Here is an 18233-nt window from a genome sequence, read left to right on the forward strand (position 1 = left end):
TTGTGAGCAGTCCAGGCAGCGATACGAGCAATACGTGACAGTCACTGAGAGTGAAGAGCTGGTCCTTTCCTGAGGATATTATGACAGAGGTGAGCATTCATCATGAAACTGATGTAAGACTTCTTCCTGCTAAATAATTTCTCCTCTTCCCTTGCACTGTTTTGTGAGAGTTAGGAACAGGAGGTGATAAAGCAGCTGGACACATATAAACATCTTGGTGATATTTGCAGTGATATTCTAAGGGGAACTGAGTAAACTTTCAACTTCAAACAGCATTTAAAGAACTTGACATTTGGAAAAATATCAGTCCATTCGAATATCCAGAGGTGTTCAGGCAGAAGTTTCCCCCAAACCAGAGAGATGAATGCAGAGGTGCCTGCCATGGCTGTTTGAGCTCCAGCCAGCAATGCAGTGCCAGCTCAGATACCCTGTTTTCATAATTTAGGCTGGTACCTCTGCTTACTCTTCTCTGAGCCAGCTTTGCTACTATCAAGCAGATTCTCTTCAAGTGCACTTTTGGCCTGTGAGACTTAGTAAGTAGCTGTAAGAGGATTTTAGCTATGACCCTGCTCACTGTAAGTGTAGTAGTTCTTAGCCATGTCCTTGCACTGCAGTTTGCAATGGTCCCTGGAAGGCTTTGTGATGCTTTGCTCCCTAACTTGAATTTGTCACAGTACTTAAAAACCACCGTGTTGTTTCTGTTCAAATGCTGCTGGACATTCTAAATGAATTGTTTTCTAAAACAATGAAAACTCTTCGGTTGGGACACTTCTTGGGGACATTGTTGAGAATTTTATCCAAGCAAAGTTAGACTCTTATTAGTTTATTAACTTTATTTTGCTTATGCTGTTGAGCTCTCAGTGCTGTCCCTGAAAGACACAGAAAACAGGGCATTTCTGCTGGAGAAAATAGCAGCCAAACACTGATGTGCAGGACGGTGGGTGATGTGAAGAGCGGCAATCTACAGGCTATGCAATTTCTTTCTTTAATATACATCTACCTGTGAAATCCCATTTGTTACCTAAGCTTCAATAGCTCCTGCCTCCACAGACACACACTGCTTGCAGTAAGATGCCTATGACAAAAGATACTGCAAATAACTCATTGTAATAGTAACAAACCGGTCGTTGACCTGTTTCCTACTTTCCCTACATGAACTCCAGTTGCTGCTGGCCAGTTTCATCCAACTTTGTCGAAGAAGAAATAGCTCAGTGTTTTGTGAAAATTGGGAAGAAGAAAGCACCAAACCAATTTTGTGCTGAGGAACAGGCAGGTAAAACCCCAGCATTACAGACTGCTGTTAGCAGCAGTCAGCTGGGCAGTCGGCAGGTGCATTTGCAGGCTGGCTGGCACAAAGGAACTAGGAAATAGCCACAGCATTTTCTGCCTTCACCTGATAATGGAGGGGATCGGTGGAGTGGTGCAGAAGTGATAATGGGGGACAGAGGCTATGAAGAAGCTAAAATGAGGTTCTGTAGGAAACCAGGCTGCTCTATTTTTTCTGTTTATGGAACACTTTGTGTTAACAGCAGACTTGTCACAAAGAGCCCCCCCCAAAAGGTCAAGCAAGATACAAAAATAATGTATGACCAGTATGTTGCTGCCTCAAGGACTAAGGACATTTGGGTGAAAACAAAACTTTGCAGGATAACAGAGGGTCATTCTATATGAAATTTGATATAGATACTGGCATACATCCCTGTGCTTCCAAACAACATCCTTCTGTAAATATATATGTATATGTATATATAAAAAGAGTGTAAGCACTATAAAAAGCCTGGATACAGCATCCATCTGGTCATGGGTAGGCAGAGGCTTATTAGCATTGAGAAGATTTCAAATAGACAAAATGCTGGCATTTTAAGCCTAAAATTGAGATTGAGAGGCATGAATTGGAGAATCTCTCCAGTATCACAGCCTTCTGTCCATGCCAAATCCATTCTGGGAGTGAAGTTCTGGGTGAAGAGTTTCCCTCTCCACCATTCAAACCTGTCCCTGGACAACATCAAACCAGGGGACCTGTTTAGTGTTGTTTCTGTTCTTCTAGCTGAGCAATACCTACAAAATAGCCCCATATGTATCAAACAGGGAGTTACATCCCAATCCATCTTCAGGATATTGACTATGGCAGCCTGATTGCTTTTAGTAACACACTGGAAGCAAAGATCAGGAATGGGTATTTTATCAAAAGCTTAAGTCACTCTAAAGTAGCTATTAATGTCTATCATATAAATTACATGCTTTACAAAACTAAACACAAAAATACATTTTATTTGGAAGGATTGTGATGATCTCAAAAGTCCATTTGTGGATTAAAAAGAATTCACACACTTTCCCCCCCTCAAGGCTTCTTTGCACAGTACATTTGAAAACTATTTTGGGTAGAGGTCTTAAATAGTCCAAGATAAAATAGGACTAGAGAAATAGTTAAGGCTAAATACTTAGTCAAGGCAAAGTATCTTCAAAGGAGCTTTTGAGTGCCAGCTCAGCACAGCTGTGCTGCCCTTGGCATAGCCCAGGAAGATGCTGGGATTCAAAGCCCTGTCTGCCATGTATTTTCTTTGCAGTGTTTGTGTGGAAGGGAAGGGAGAAGTGCAGAGTGCACGTATGGGGGTTTAATACTATCGGTAGCAAATTAGGACGTTGACACGCTGCCTCCAGCCGCTGGCCAGGGCACAGAAGGGATGATGAGGGAGTAAAGGGTGGGCACATTCCTATTTACTACACATCCAAAGAAAGTAAAGAAACAGAATTTGTCCTTATTAACTCCTGCCTGCTCTTCTTCTTCCCCTCCCTCTTCCTCATCCCAATATATACCTCAACTGCATCTATGTAGCAACATACCATATAAATTAGCATATTCTATGCCACATCCTCTTCTACTGCACAGAGTTGTTAAAATAAGTAAGAGTGCAGCATGCAGCACATTTTTTTTTCCTGAGCAGTATGTCAGAGGTTAGAGATTAGCACTACTTATATTTATATGATGTACGTTTTCACCTTGATCCCACAAGCGGCTTTGAGATAGTCAGACCTTGTGAATTTGTAACACTGAAGTAAAGACTCATCTTTCTTGAAAAACCAGAATTATCTTTTAATAGTCACATCAGATGCTCCAACTGCATTGTGTAACAACCCCCTCGGGGTGTACCAGCACCCATATGAAGTTCCTTCAGATGGTTTTAAGCAAGTTACACAGATTTAAGTTCAAGACAACTTCACTGAAGCCATCCCTTTGCCTGTTCACAGCATTATTCAGAGCTGGAGCCGATGCATTGGAGACAAAACATAAATTCAAAAACTCAAAGAGTTTATTGACTTTTCTTACAGATGATGCTGTTTCTCCAGACTGATGCTTTAATCAAATGTCTTACAGTGAGTTTTTGGATTCTGAGAAATTCTGGAAAATAGATTGCAGAAGGAACCTGATGTGTTCATCCACCTTTATTTGTCTGCAGAAGTGATGAATGATAGGAGACAGCTTTAGAAAAAGGAGGTAGGCTATGACTCTCAAACACACACACACAAAGGCACACACACCAACACACTGACTGTTCCTGTAGGACAAATGCTCTAAACTGAGATGGGAAAGGTGAACTGGATTCTACAGAAGGCTCATGAAAATGTGACTGTTATGGTTTGGGGTTTTTTTTAGTTTATAAGCTAAAATTTCCATTGTGACACCTACATAGATATTTTGGACCTGTTTCTTCTTCAGGGACACAAGCAGTAACTTGATGAAGAAGCTGGAGGTAAAAACTGTTCAGTTATAATTGCTTTCTGTTCAAAGTTACATAAACCTAACAATAGCTACAGACTCCAACACTTACCTAAGTGTCAGAGGGCTACCACACATTTAAGTAACACTACAGTGAGCTATGATTTTCTGTCTCTTCCTCTACAGGAACAACATATCCCAAATTAAAAAAAAAAGGGTACATGCAAAAGGATTATTTTCTCTTTCCAGTGTTTTTTTGCAAGACCTGAACTCCCCTGCAATATACAGTTTCTTTATAACTAATTTATGTACATTTTCCTCCTCTGCTCCAGAATTATCTAGTGATGGTTTTCCTCAGCCTGTTGAGCAACACGCAGCTTAAATATCTCCACTGCTTTAGCATCCACATCCCAATTTGATGAGGAGCTGCTGATCCACAGATTTGTTTTTGATTATTAGATACAGTTCATTGACCACTGCTTCAGTTTTTTCCCTTAAGCTCCTTTCTAGCATCTAATCCTAAAATACATAGTTTAATTCTTCTATCTATAAGCAAACCATGCTTGCTTCAATCTTCAACAATCAGTGATAAACAGTACCAGGAGGAAAAAAGCAATGAACTCACACTTCTCCTAACACCAAACTGCTACTCAGAATTCTGAATGGCGCATCTCACTGCCACAGCAATTTGTATTTCACCCTGGCAGCAGCACTATGTATCCTCATCTTTTCCAGCTCACAGCAGAATTGACATGTGTCTATTATAAAGTACCTACTCTGGCTGCAAGACAGGCAGAATCCCCTTTTAAATATATGGTGATTTCTGGAGTATACTCAGTGTAGAACCATACAGGGACCTGTGACTAAGAACTCCTACCTGACATGCTGAAGACACAAAACCAAAAACGTTTCACAGGTGCCAGATGCACAATTACTTTGTGCTTAATGCTCCAGCCACAAAGCAGGTTCACTTGACCTTAACTTTAACTTGTACATGAATAAACTCACCATCAGTCAACACAGACCTTAGTTAATTTCCTGAGTGTTTTCACTCATTTGGGGTTGCTGCAACCCAATGACAAACCAGTCTCCAGTCCATAGCTTTACCCATTTTGGGTGAGAGTTACGTGGAAAAGGGAGAACCTTTCCCACAGGCTCTTCAGCAGCTGTGTCCATTTCCAGTTTGTCAGGAACTGCATCTCTTCCAGCTCTCACTTCACAGCTGCCACCAGCAGGCCATGAGCAACCTCTGTGCCTGCTCTCCAAGTAACTGTTCAGACAGCTGGTCTTGTACCTTCCTCCCACAAACAGATCTTCAGCCAAAAAGGACCTCCTGCCTAGATAGGCAGCAGGCACCAGACACACATGACAAAGCCTCCTGTCTCCATGTATAAACTGGTTTCCTAATCTACGCTCTATTACACAATTCCAGAGCAATCTGTAAATCATCTTCAGGGAAAACAGCTCTGCTATCAAGACATACAGGATAAAAAGGCTGATCAACTAACAGTCTTGCCACCAGCTTCAGGTAGTGAGGACCCAAAACCACAGTCAACACCCTGTTGAAAGTGCTGCTGACCATGCAGTGTACTCGCCTGGCAGCCAGGAAGCTGCAAAGCCCCAGTGTTTGAACTCACATAGAATAACCTAATACTGAAGTAAAAAGAACTCAAGAAGAATTATTTTGAGCTGTTGATAATTAGTTATCAGTTCAAAATAAATTCAAACTGGGCTTACACTGATTCCAAAGGGAAAAAAGAAAATCTGTCTTGGATGTTCTGTAATTTATTCTTCTATCTTTAGGAAACTGTTGCAGTGCTGGTTTAAAATACAGCTCCTGTAGCTGTGTAGCTATTTAAAGTTCTGAATATGTCGCCTTCCTTAAAGGGCTGATACCTGAACATACCAGGTGCCTAACATTTGGAGAAGTCTCCTATATACACAGCCAGTGATCATAAAATCTGGCAGCTTTTGCCATTAACTGAGGGTACAAAGCTGTAAAATCTTGAGGCCAGGATTTACCAGGAGGACACAAATGTGATTCTCATTAGTTCTGGTTGGCACAGCCAGTGTTTTACACATGGCAGCCGAACAGTATCCTTTTACATGGTAGCATCTTCCCCAGATATCTTGACTTTGATCATACAATTCAACTCCTGTGTACAAAACGACATGCAAGATCCCCATCTACTACAACAGGCTTTCAGTAGAAAACACTTCTTTGATATTTTGCCCAAAATACCCACTTTCAAGAAAAATATTATCATACTTAGCTAAGTTTAAATATGTCATACATTTATAATTTTATGTTTCTAACAGAAAAGCAAAGAATGAATCACTCTTCAGAGCCCAGGAAATGTGTTTTAACAGTGCTAAAATGCAAAATTACATCCCTTCCTAAGCATACAGCCTTAGGAGACTTGCCCACCCTTACTGTGACAGCAGGATCGGTGTGAGGGCAAAAAAGATCTTCAACCTGTTCGCATCAGTGGTTATAGCCCCAAGTATGGAATCAAAGACAAAATAGATGTTACTTTTACTTCTGCAAGGCTTGTAACAAATAGCTGGGTTTATAAACAGACCTAAGTGCAGGATGAAATAAATCCAAATAAGATACTATCAAAACAAGGCACGATTTATATTAGAAGATAGAAAAAGGGCATTGAGAACAAAGTTGGTACTTTTGAAAATTCCTTTGAATATATCAAACTAGTAACTGGAGGTCAGCAGCTGCACCAATCTGGTTTTGAAGTGACACCATTAGGAGCTGAAGACAAGAAAGCAACTTCTTGAAACAATAGAGGAGGGGAAAAAGAGACAAATGAAACCTTTGGGTAGTGTCAACTTCAATAACATCACAGACTTTTTAACCTTCTAATGGATCTACTGCCCAAAGTCCCTGATGTTTTGGATAACATCCCTTGGAAGGCATGTTCTAGCTTAGAACACCTCATCTGCAAGGGTACCATGGGTTGCTTTCAATTATTACACAAATGCAGCTGAGATATAGTTTAATGTATAATTTGAAAGGCACTGCTGCCACACTGAGAGCATATCCTGAGCTCTGAAACAGGGACAATGCAGCTTGTTGAGTAAGCCTGCTGAATCACTTCTTGCCGAATTGAGGATCTCCTAGGAAGTTTCCCATGGCAGACAAGTGAGCTTGTTTTATGACACTAGACAAGATTAAATGTCAAACAGAGTAGTTGTACTGGAGCATCAAAACGTTGATACCACGAAGCAGCTGTAGAAATGCACTTTGCCTGCTCAGGACTCTGCTCCACTATCAGAGACAACCAGAAATTCAGAGCACACCAAGATGGCAAACTGAGTCCCCACATATTCCAAACTGACTCATTCTCAAGACAGGATAGCTGAAGTGATAAGGACACAGATGTCTTGGTATAGAGACAGATCTAGACCCTGAATATACTTTTTCCCTATTTATGGTGTACTAACAGTAATGATTACACGTTCCTCTGAAATAACAGCATTTCCTGTTCCAAATGATGAGGACGAATAAATCACAGTTACTTTAACCTGCTGGTTTTATTTTATGCTCACTACTAACACATCTAAGAACACTAAGTACTGTATTAAGTATTATTATTAAGTATTAGAAAAGTTAAACAATTATTTAAGCAGCAATACTATATTTCACCTTTTACTCATTAAGGTTTTTGATATTTGCATCAGTCTTTTGACTTCCTGAAGCCACCCTAAATCAAAACATCATATTATTAAGCCCTCCAAAAATTCATCACAAATCAGTTTACAGATGACATTGATGTCTTATTGCTATCCATTCCTCCTGGACCATTTCTAACAATTCATTTTTTATATTCCTGCAGCGCTGAAATATGGTTCACACCAGTATCTGTCCTTTTAGTAATCACCAAAGAAAAGCTTGGCAGTTGTCATATATTGCACTCCTGAGAAAAAATGCTAGTAATACTCTGAATTGATTGAACAGCATGGAATCAGAACTAGCTGGCAGAGAAACCATTTAACTGATTTCAATTCATAAATCTCTTTTCTCCTATCCTATTTTAGTTTAGAAACTGCTAAATATGGCCATTATCTTGTGATGCATAGAACGAACCAAGTATTCATAAAGATATTAATTCAAATAATATGTGATTGCATTCATTAATGTCCCATATGAGAAGGCAGACTTATGGATCTTTACTGAGTAACTTTCATTTAGGCACACTGAGCTCAAGTATGTCCTTGCCCAGCAAACATCGATTTGTTTATTCCCCAGAGGTCAACATCAGGTACAATGGTCTTCCTTGACTTAAAAATAAAGTGATTTTGAACAGAAATTTACCCATTTTAAGCCACAATTTAAGTCCTTGAGCATGACCTAAAATGATTAGCAACATGCGACATCGCTTACGTGACCAAGTTTAGACAGTTGGCAGGGATGCACTTAGTGTCTAAAGCAAATGCTGTCACTGAACATGTTTTTAGGAGAAAAAGGTTAAGTATGGCCAAGAACTGAAATTACAGGTATGTCAGGGGACAAACTTTGGGGTAACGAAGGCAAAGCTCAGGGAGGAGAGAGACACCAGCACTGGTGACTGGCGGAAGGAATCCCAGCAGAGGACTAGCGCAGGGGGCAGTGAGGTGGTTTGTTCATCCACCATCATCACACATGACTGTCAGGAAATCCCTGCTTTGGCAGCTGAAACCCTAGTGCTTGCTGTCTAAATGTCACTAGATTGCACTGGCTCATCAGCAAAGCCACTCTGGTGCCCTGTTGCTGATTGCCTTGGTGCTTGTATGAACCCAAGGAAAAAGAGCAGAGAAAGTAAAAGGGTGTTTTTCTTTGTGACAGAGTGGAGGTGTGTGATTTGCATATTAATAAGGCTTTGCATTGTTTATTGAAAAGGGCTGTTTATCTGAAATGGCCTGTATTTTAAATTCACTAAAATGGATAATCAGGAGACAAAGCTGGGCCTGAGACAGAACTGAAACTTGGGGAGTTCCCTCAAAAGCAGCATTTCTTCTGGGGAATTTATCTGCTGGTAAACTCATTAAATATCTTCTGCTGAGATCCTGGATCTTGAAATCCAATTATCTCTATCAATGATATTCAGCCTTCAGGACGCAGAGAGCTCCTTTCTTGGGAAACAGAGAAGCACAAAGATACAAAATAGCACAGCACAATTCAGGGTAACATCTGATGATGCTTGAATTGTGAATCGCATGACCCAATACCACCCTGCAACCACTGGACAGCACATAAGGCAACATATTCCTGCTCACTGGCACTTTGTTGTGAATAATTGGATCAAAGAGGTATAAATATTTGGCACCCCTTTTGCTCCTGAGTGGAATGGGAAGAAGTTTCTTCACAGCCTTAGGTCAGAAGTAACTATCAAGTCACTTGCCATGTAACTGGCCACAGACTTTTCTCCCTTTGAAGGCTGTGGGGTAGGAAGATGGTGATGCTGTGCTTTGTACTCTCCCTTCAAACCATTCCTTTTCTTCAGGAGCAAGAAAATTAACTTTTTATTCCAAAGTTGTCTAAAACAATGTAAGGAAGTCTTACTCTAGTTTACTGAAATGCCTTCCATTACCTATACTGATATCAAATAAACTCTAGAATGGAATTGAATAGAAAGATAGGAACAGAAGTTTGAATCCCTAGTCACAAACTCTGTAAGGGAATGGATTGTAACAATTGTGGTCCTGCCTAGGTGGAAATTGAGAACTAAACAGGTAACTGGTTTACATGAATTAAGCAATGCTCCCCACCCCCAAAAATAAAGGCACAAGAGAAAAACATTTTAACAAATGAAGGAGGCAAAAGGAACTATTAAGTCAGTGATCATATCACCCAGGTACATGTGACTTGAATTTCTCTAGACTGGTCTTGGATTCTGTTCCTCTGGGTGACCCTCACCAGTTCCTTAATTTAATTTCAAAAGTGAAGCATGTGAAGTAGAAATATATTCAAAATCAGAACTCAAATACAACTGATTTCTGCTTTAGTAGCAAAAAAATTTGTTAAAATCTTGAGGTTACCATTCCAAGACTACCGGCACTGATTGCTTCCTTCCACCTAGCGCTCGGTTAAGGTTTGTCTCTCCTCCCAGCTCCCTTTGCAAAAGAGGTGTGTAATTTTGACTCTGTATGCAACGAGTTGCCTCTCTTGATCACTATGCATGTAAGCTAGCTTATTATAACTTTGATTTGAAACCATATCAAATCCCTTTTTTATTTATTCATCATTTTTCGTAGGATCAGTTCCACAAAATCCTTTGGTGTACAGCATAATCACAGCTAAGAAACGTCTAAGAAATTCCCTGGCTGCTTTATCAGTTGGTTCATCGCCCTGAAAACTGAAGTGCTTCAGCCCATATGAAACACACCTCTATTTTTAACATCTAAAAAAACATCACCAAAAAAGCCAACACAAATATACTACCTGCCAAATCAAATCCTCAGGAAAGCCTTAACTGTGAGCAAGGAATCTTTTAAAGGCACTAAAATTGTAATCTTTTCCTCAAAGGAAAGTTTTGATTCAACCATTTTAGAAACCTCTCTAAAATGACTAACCACAACCAGGACAAATCCTCTTCTTGTAACAGAAAGCCAGCGCTGTTTGACAGCAGCAGGACAATATTTGTGGGTGTGATGAGAACACCTCATTACTGATCTGGCTTCTGCCAGGTTATCTGTGCCTCCAATCTTTTCAGTGCCTCCAATATTTTATTAATAATCAGATATTTGCTTTACACTGAAATGGTATAAAAAACCAATTGAATTCTTAGACCTGTTGAAGGCATTAAATATTCTGAAACCCCTGGCTTGAACTCACTGACAGCATCCATGTAACTTTGTTCTTGACTTTCATATTATGTCATAAATAATCTGAAATCCATCAGGCTTTTCATAAATAGCAGAGTCAATAAAACTGTTTTCATATCACAATGAAAACCTCAATATATTTCTGTTTAAAAAGCAAAATACACATATTACCCTGAAATCTGGCACATAGTTGGAAGCGTTACTGGCCTTCAGTAGGTAACAACACCATTTTATCACTTCTGAGATGAAGCTTACATCGGTACTGATGTATGTGCATGCGTACCACCAGGACCTCAATGGGAAGCACATTCCTGACATCTCATGCTGTATCCAGCAGAAATCTTATTTGTCAAGACAAGAGGAGAAGATAAATCATTTTGGAGTAACCTTTTGTTAGAGTCTCTGCCTGTTCTGACATTGTAAGCCACAATGCCTTTTCACCTGCTTTGTTCTGTATTACAGATTGTATAAAAGAGAACTGCCTGCATGGAATAAGCAACAAAATCTTTAAAATACCCTTTTAAGCACCCCCTACAAGGGAAGCAACACAAAACCATTATGTACTAATGACTATTTCCATGAGTGCTACCAAGCCTGAGACGCTTTATTTATAAAAGAAATTTAGAACTGGAAAGTATCAACTATTCATTTGGATAAACAGAATTGATACTTATTTAAAGATTGTCCTTAAACCTCCATACATTCTTTAGTGAAAGCAAAATCATTAAGCATAATCATTAGGATCAGTTTGCTTTATGAAATATTTTCAGATTACGACCTCTCTTGCAATGGTACTTTAGGAACTCTGTAGATCATGGAAATTTAGTTCAGTTGCTGCACTCTAAATTTGTCTGTAGTCCTGATTTTTAATAAGTATAATTATTTTAGCAACCATAAGTGAAAAGCTAGCACCTAACCTTGGCAATGCAGATAATACTTCCAAGAACCAGGTATGTAAAATGTCCCTATGTATACTACTGAGAGTACCACCTACTCAGCTGAAGGTTTTTGCTGCAACAAAAACCTTGTCCAAAGTTGAGTTCCTAACATAACGGGAGGATTTGATCACTGATTAGCATCTACTGGGAGTAGTTCTGTATGTACACATACTTCAGACAACAATCTCCACCTATTTGCAGAGAATCATTTTGCCAAGTTGTTTCCCGGCTTCACTCTGCGTTGATTAGACTGGCAGTTGAGGTTCCTCAACCCCAGTTAGACACATTATCTAACCCAGAATATCTGTTTTCATGCCTCAGTTTATTAAGATATACTTTAAACACTGGACATACATACTTTAAAACAAGAAAAGGTTTTTATATACATCATTTTAAAATATTGTTGATCAGAAATACTGGTTAATAAACTAGTCAGCTGTGGCAGTCACTGTTCAACGAGAAATTATAGTGCTGATTTTAGATGAGGAAAATAGTCCTTGCTAAACTATCACTTCCATCTTATCCAATATCCTTGGAGATTTACTTATGATCTGTTAAAATAAATTTTCCCATTGTGTTTTCAAACTAATAGACATGAGGAGATGTCCAATTAAAAAAAACCCATCTTATTAGTACTGCCAATATGCTCCAGATAAGACAGAAACTAGATCACTTTCTGAACACAACTGTCTGCCTGTCCCATGCTGAGATATGTATCACATAGTTCCTTTTATTTTATAACATAAAGAAGCTTATTCATCCCTTCCTACCTGTTAACATGATGGCACTGCAATGCTGTCCTGATTTAGATGAATAACAAAAAGTCCAGGCCATCTTAAACAACACTTTTAGAAGAGCCCCTTGAAAAAACGCCTCTCAGGATGATCACCAAATTTAATTACCAACATGGAGTTTCCAAGTGAGATGCTATTCTTCCAGACAGCAGAGTTTCAGTTAATACAAAAATATAAATATGTGCTAGAAGACACCTAAACATGTGTGGTTGCTCTCTCTCCAGCAGTGATGAAATTGTGTGATTTGCAAAGCACTATGTTGTTACTCTGTCTCAGAGCTGACTGAGATAAAAGTGTAAATGCTTTAGAAATATAAAACATAGCAAATCTTTGTAAGTCTACTAACTTCCAGGTATTCTACTGAAACATGACAGAACACATACCTTTCTTCCCCCTGTGTTTATGCGAAGTGGAGTTAAGAAGGGATCAAAAATCATATGGCTGGTTTCAATATTGACAGGTGACTGCCTTTTCCCAACAGAGCAAAGATTCCAAGCTGAGTTCACCAAACCCCAAAAGGAGGGAACTGCAAAATATATAAAAAAAAAGCAAGTTTAAGAAAAGTCTGGAAAGACTGAAGAAATACATGCAAGGCAGACAGCCAGAGAATGACATTTGTCACAGTCAGCACACACACTGAAACTCAGAACAGGCAAATTAATCTCACACTTGAAATTTAAAACTTCATCCACAATGACAAAACCACATTGTTACATGTATTTTTTATCAGGAAAGAAGGCTGGGATTTTTTTTTTTCTTTTTTGAAGGAACCAGATATAATCCCAGACTTGATTATAAATAGCTCCTTTGCTGTTAGTCTTACAGAATATTTACTGAGCCACAGGAATGTGACTCATTGGTCCTTATGTTAATTTTCATACATACAACGTGTCCTTGGTCTGCAACTGTTCGTTCCACCTAACTTTTTAAGTCTTCATATTTATTAGAATTCTTTAAAGAAAACAGAAGTATTTAAAGAGAAACTCACACCTGGTGGTCCCAGAGAACAGGCCTGCCCTCCAGACAGGTTCTACTGATTTCTGTTCCATTCACTCAAACATTTCTTAAGCTTTGATCTAAGAAAACTGTTGGAAAAGCCATACTCTGGTGGTGAAGGAGGACAGTTCCTTCTCTACACGTGCAATGGCTTGGAACAGGAGGGACCCTTTCCCTTTTGACAAGGCAAGTTACTTTCAAAGGTTCTGTGTCCCTAATTGGCAAAAGAATTAAAACGTGATGTAGCTACATAGTGCTTTTCCTTGGGTAACTGCAGGCTGAAGGTTCACTGGCAACTAAGCTGTGCTTTACAGACACCATCAACCTGAAAAAACCTGTCTAAAACACATAAGACAACATTGATTTTATCAGCATTAGTCTGCAGTGCTGGGTAGCAGGTTGAAATTTCCCAGTTACCAACGTTGATGCTTTTTTTGGCTTTTTCTTTTTACATTTTTGTTAAGAGTTTTCATGCCCTTTGAGCTGCAAAGCATTCTTCTATATAAACCATGTGTGGCAAAGTCTACAAACACTGGCTAGGCAGAGGAGGATGTGGTCCAGACCTGAGCAAAGGTGTTTCACCCAGAGGGTGGAGCTGAACACAACCCATCAGCTGCTTATAAAAAGCTTTCTGGTTGCTTTAAGCAGCTGTGTGCAGGATTTTGTAGGGTGGGTGCTTTGTTCTGCTTATGGCTCCTCTAGTGGGACCTACCAAGTGTGTTGGCTAGATTTGAGCCTTGCACTTAACTTATGAGGATGATACTCCTTGGTGGGGAGACTGAGGAGTGTATTCCTGAGAAGACAGCTGCTCCAGGTGACTGTTTGTTTTCCTATCATGTGTTGTAGAACAACTTGGATCTTCTTGCCCTTGAAGTTTGAATGTGCTTGGGTGTAAAACTTTGCTTGAGCTAATAGTTTCATGTAACACTCTTATAAAAGTAGATGAGTGTTAGGGTTCTTAGGCAAAAGATTATAAATAACTCTTGCTTGCATAGCAGAACCTCAGCATGAGTACCTACATAGTGATGGGAAGTGTTTTGTAGCAGCTGAGACTGTGCCTATCCCAGCAGTTACCTGGCTATCATCCACAGGTGTTACTTTTATTACAAAACATCTGAAAACTTCAATTTTTAGTTGAAGCTTTTTCTTCCTTTGTGCTTGCTGGTTGTGCATCCACAGGTGCTGCCCACGCAGGTGAGCTCAAACAGCCCTGAAGGCATCCGGCCATAACTGACATGTCATGCCTAGCAAAGCTTGAAGTTTCCTCACACGCAGCTTTGAAGTGAACATGCACCACCAGTACCTTAAATTCACTGGTGAATTATCTTTTCTCAGTGCTTGATGCAGACAATCAAATCAGCTCATGGGCAAACCCCCACATGGGCTCTTAGTATGTCCTGCATGAAATCTGGTGACCTCAAACTATGTCAGTAATCTTTTAGTTGAATAGATGGAAGGGCAGACAGAAAGCTTTTAAGAGAAGCTTTGTGTTGTTGGAAACATGAACCAGCAGCATGGTCTTAAAATTTTTGGCTCCTCTGTTTACGCTCCCAGCTGATTCCCTCTTCTGCTGCAGACTCACCAGACTACAGAAATTCCCAGAGCATGTGAAGTGATAGTGTTAATGCTTTGAAAATGAGTAAAGTAAATGTAGTGCAATTAAAAATAAAACAGCGCAAGCTTAATTATTTGTGACTTTTTTTAAAAGAATGATACTGTAGACTCTCACTGCAGTTTTTGTTGGTAAGAAAATCCCTCTTTATGGAGTGGCCTAAAAGAAAAGTTTAGGTTAATTGAGGTAGCCAGGCTTCCCTTGATAAATCCCCTTAAAAAATAAAATAATGATGAAACTGTAGTGATGTAGGTTCAAGAGGAAAAATATTAAAAGGGAAACCTGCTGCTTGAATGGTTTCTAGTATTACTAAAAGAAAAAAAATCTTTAGGGGAAGGAATTCTCTTGGTATTGGGAAAAAACAATTATTTAGCAAGCTTTTAAAAAATAAGCAAACAAGACATGGTAAGTGCAATAAAGTGGCAAGCCAAACAGAGCAGTCCATTATCTTCAAGTTCATATTACTTAAAGAATTTATGATCTAACAGACTGTCCCAGAAAAGCTGCACTGGAAAATAGCTGCTATGGAGGGATGTTTTCCAATGTTATTTCTGTTTTTGCCAGGGAAGCCTTGCATTCTGTGCAGTGCCTGTCACACCACCCTATCACCAGAAATCAAGAAGGTGGAGCTCCAATGCTGCTGTGGTGTTGCACTGTGAAGGTTTAGACTGGTCACCTGGACACGTGAGTCTGTGCTGGAATCTTTGGCTTCTTTCTAAATGCCTAGAAGCTCCTGGTTAAGAATCTCTCCACCATGTGCCTGTTGCTACCCTGTTATGTATGGTTAGACAGGAAGAAAGTGCAGCAGTGGTAAACTTACCCTGGTGATCAGAACAACTTTGCTTATGCTTCAACTGGAGGTTAATTAAGGATGACTGACCTAAGACTGCACATTTAAGTTAACTAGTGGATGGGGATATTATGCAATAGTAATGTGTGATTACATTTAATTAAAGTAATTAGTGTTGCTGCTTAAATGGTCAAAGTAATAGAAAAGTATTCAGAACCGTAATGGAAAAATTCAAGGAGGCTTCATGCAGGAAAGCAAGGCTTAATTTAAACACAGGTACTGAATTAACTGTTTAGTCCAAGGAAATTGGCACAAGAATCTAGGAAAGCATACAGAATATTCATTATTTTATTTTCCCAGCTTGGCCAACAGACAAGGTTCTACAATGGACTAAGTCATTAATGAAACTGTATCTCCTTTCCCCCCAATTATGGTGTATTTCCATAAAAATCTAGTCATGTCTGAGCAGGAGTGTGCAGCATCGATGTGTGGACCTCAAGCATTTTAGATGCAGCCTGGCTCCTGTGCTGTATCAGACCTACTCTTAGGGGCTACTTCTCAAGAGGCCCTCATAATAGCTTACCACCTCATTTAACAAGGTTCTCTAGTTGCTGGTTGTTCTACCCTGTGTTTCTGTATACTGATCATGTCAGCTCTGCCTTCATCTCTAAGTCTCCCTAAATTTACACTGAGAGCTGATTTGCTATGAATGTATTACACAGACATAAGGTGGTAAGTTTTTGTCTGATCAATGTCATACCTTCAATCTCCTCATAACAAAAAGAAAATTGGGTAACTTCAAAGTTTATTCCTCTCTATGTTGGCACATTATGGACATCAGACTTTTGTATGTGTGTTATATGGAGAGAAGGCAAGGGGAGGATTACTTCTATTTTATACCTATGAAAAAATCTCCCACATCCTTAGGCTGTATCTTACTGCAGCTGCTCTTTTTTCAATTTACTGGGAACAGCTTATACTGAGATATATGAAGATGCTCTAGTATCTGCATGCTGCAATAGAATGAGGGATTCTGATGGCTTTTACCCAACCAGTGTGCAACAAGTGAGACAGGTATCAGCTAGAACAATAAAGCAAGGATTGAATGCTATTCTCCTAGTTGTAAGTACCTAAATAAATACAAGCCTCCCCTCTCCAGAGAAAAGCAATGAGTGAACAGTGTCCCATAAGGACAGCCTCCTGTTTGCTCCCACAGCAAACCTGCACATAGATGTAATGGTGTCTCCAGTGGGTGCTGATGGACACATCTGCATCCTTGTTGTGAGAGGAGGCAGGAGCTTTCCAGGATGGGGCCAGAGGTGAATGCTGTGCATGACTTCTTAATTACTTGATGTTACCAAACAATGATACTGGACTCAAAGGCCTTTGTCAGGAAAGACATGTGGGCAGTTAAGCAGTGTCTTCTAATCACTTATTTGGCTTTTAAGAGCTTACTTCTATTTTTTTCCATTCTGAGCTGGTCAAGGTTTTTAGAGAATCCTGTTTCCCACCCCACTCTGTGCTCCAGCCTCCTGTTCAGACACCTGTACTAGCTTCTTTCCTCAACTCCACAGCTTATTTCTGTTAGGCTTAGTTTTGTTAAGAGTGCTTAAACCATTGGAACAAATGATCTGTTACTGCTCTGGGAAGAAAAGCAAAGAGCAGGCAGGTTTCATGCACAGTAGGCAAATGGCTTCTATCTCTGCAAAGTTTCAGAATATGCAGGAAAAACACAGCAGACTTTCTACTACATTCCTTGTGTTGCCTCATGTTAATAAGAACGATATAGTATAACAACAAATCATATACAGAATAAGACATTTTGGAGGAAAGGGTTAAAGAAATCCCACTGAGCTCAGAAGTAGGTACAAGTGGAGACTGTTCTGACTTTGGTTACCTCTACTTTATATGTCTCACTGATCTAAATATTATGCTTCCTGCACTGGGTACTTGGGACAAATAGGACATAACATAGTGTTAACTGTGCAGACCTTTCACTGAGGAAGCCACCTCTGATTTAGGTCTGAGCAATGCGGAGATTCTGGTTCAGGAAGGAACGATAGAGGCAGTACTTTGTAGAATAGACACTGTACTCTATTGAACTCAGCATCTTTATATGAATGAAAATGCAAAATGTAGCTTATTTTGCTTTCTGTGCAGTCCAGCTAAGAACTATGTAAAAGCTAAGAAGCTTGTTTAAAAAGAACATGAGTGGTTAAATGGATGCTGGGATCACCAGAATATAAACTAAGTTTTAAATTATGTGTATAGTTTGAGCCTTTGTTTAAGCAGGGCCAGCAAGCTTCAATAGAAAAATAAAGGAGGTGGTAAGCAAGCATCCTTCAAACAAAATGATGTCCAAGTAAAAAATGGGAAAAAAAAATTCCTCTGACAAGGTAAATAAAGCCAAAATACAAGAGTCCAAAAGATGATACCAAAGAACAATTTGCTAAAGGCATAAAATCCCCATGTAACTTATTTGAAGTCTGAGAGGCAAGGATCCTGACTGAGACCATAGGGCCAGCTGATTATCAACTTGTAAAAGGAGCCCATGAAAGATAAGGCA

The 18233-nt window shown here is 39.5% G+C and overlaps 1 protein-coding gene across 1 annotated transcript in view; it reads right to left on the reverse strand.

The window, feature by feature from the left end:
- The window catches only part of CA10 (carbonic anhydrase 10), a gene marked incomplete at its 5' end in the record, with an annotated part of 194977 nt that overhangs the window by 105519 nt on the left and 71225 nt on the right, over window positions 1–18233 (reverse strand). The window contains one exon of the mRNA XM_084273607.1: window positions 12653–12795. Within this exon, the coding sequence (XP_084129733.1) occupies window positions 12653–12795 (143 nt within the window). The remainder of the gene's footprint in view (window positions 1–12652; window positions 12796–18233) is intronic.

This window comes from Gallinula chloropus (genome assembly GCF_964237585.1).
Source record: "Gallinula chloropus genome assembly, chromosome: 20".
Lineage (NCBI taxonomy): Eukaryota > Metazoa > Chordata > Aves > Gruiformes > Rallidae > Gallinula > Gallinula chloropus.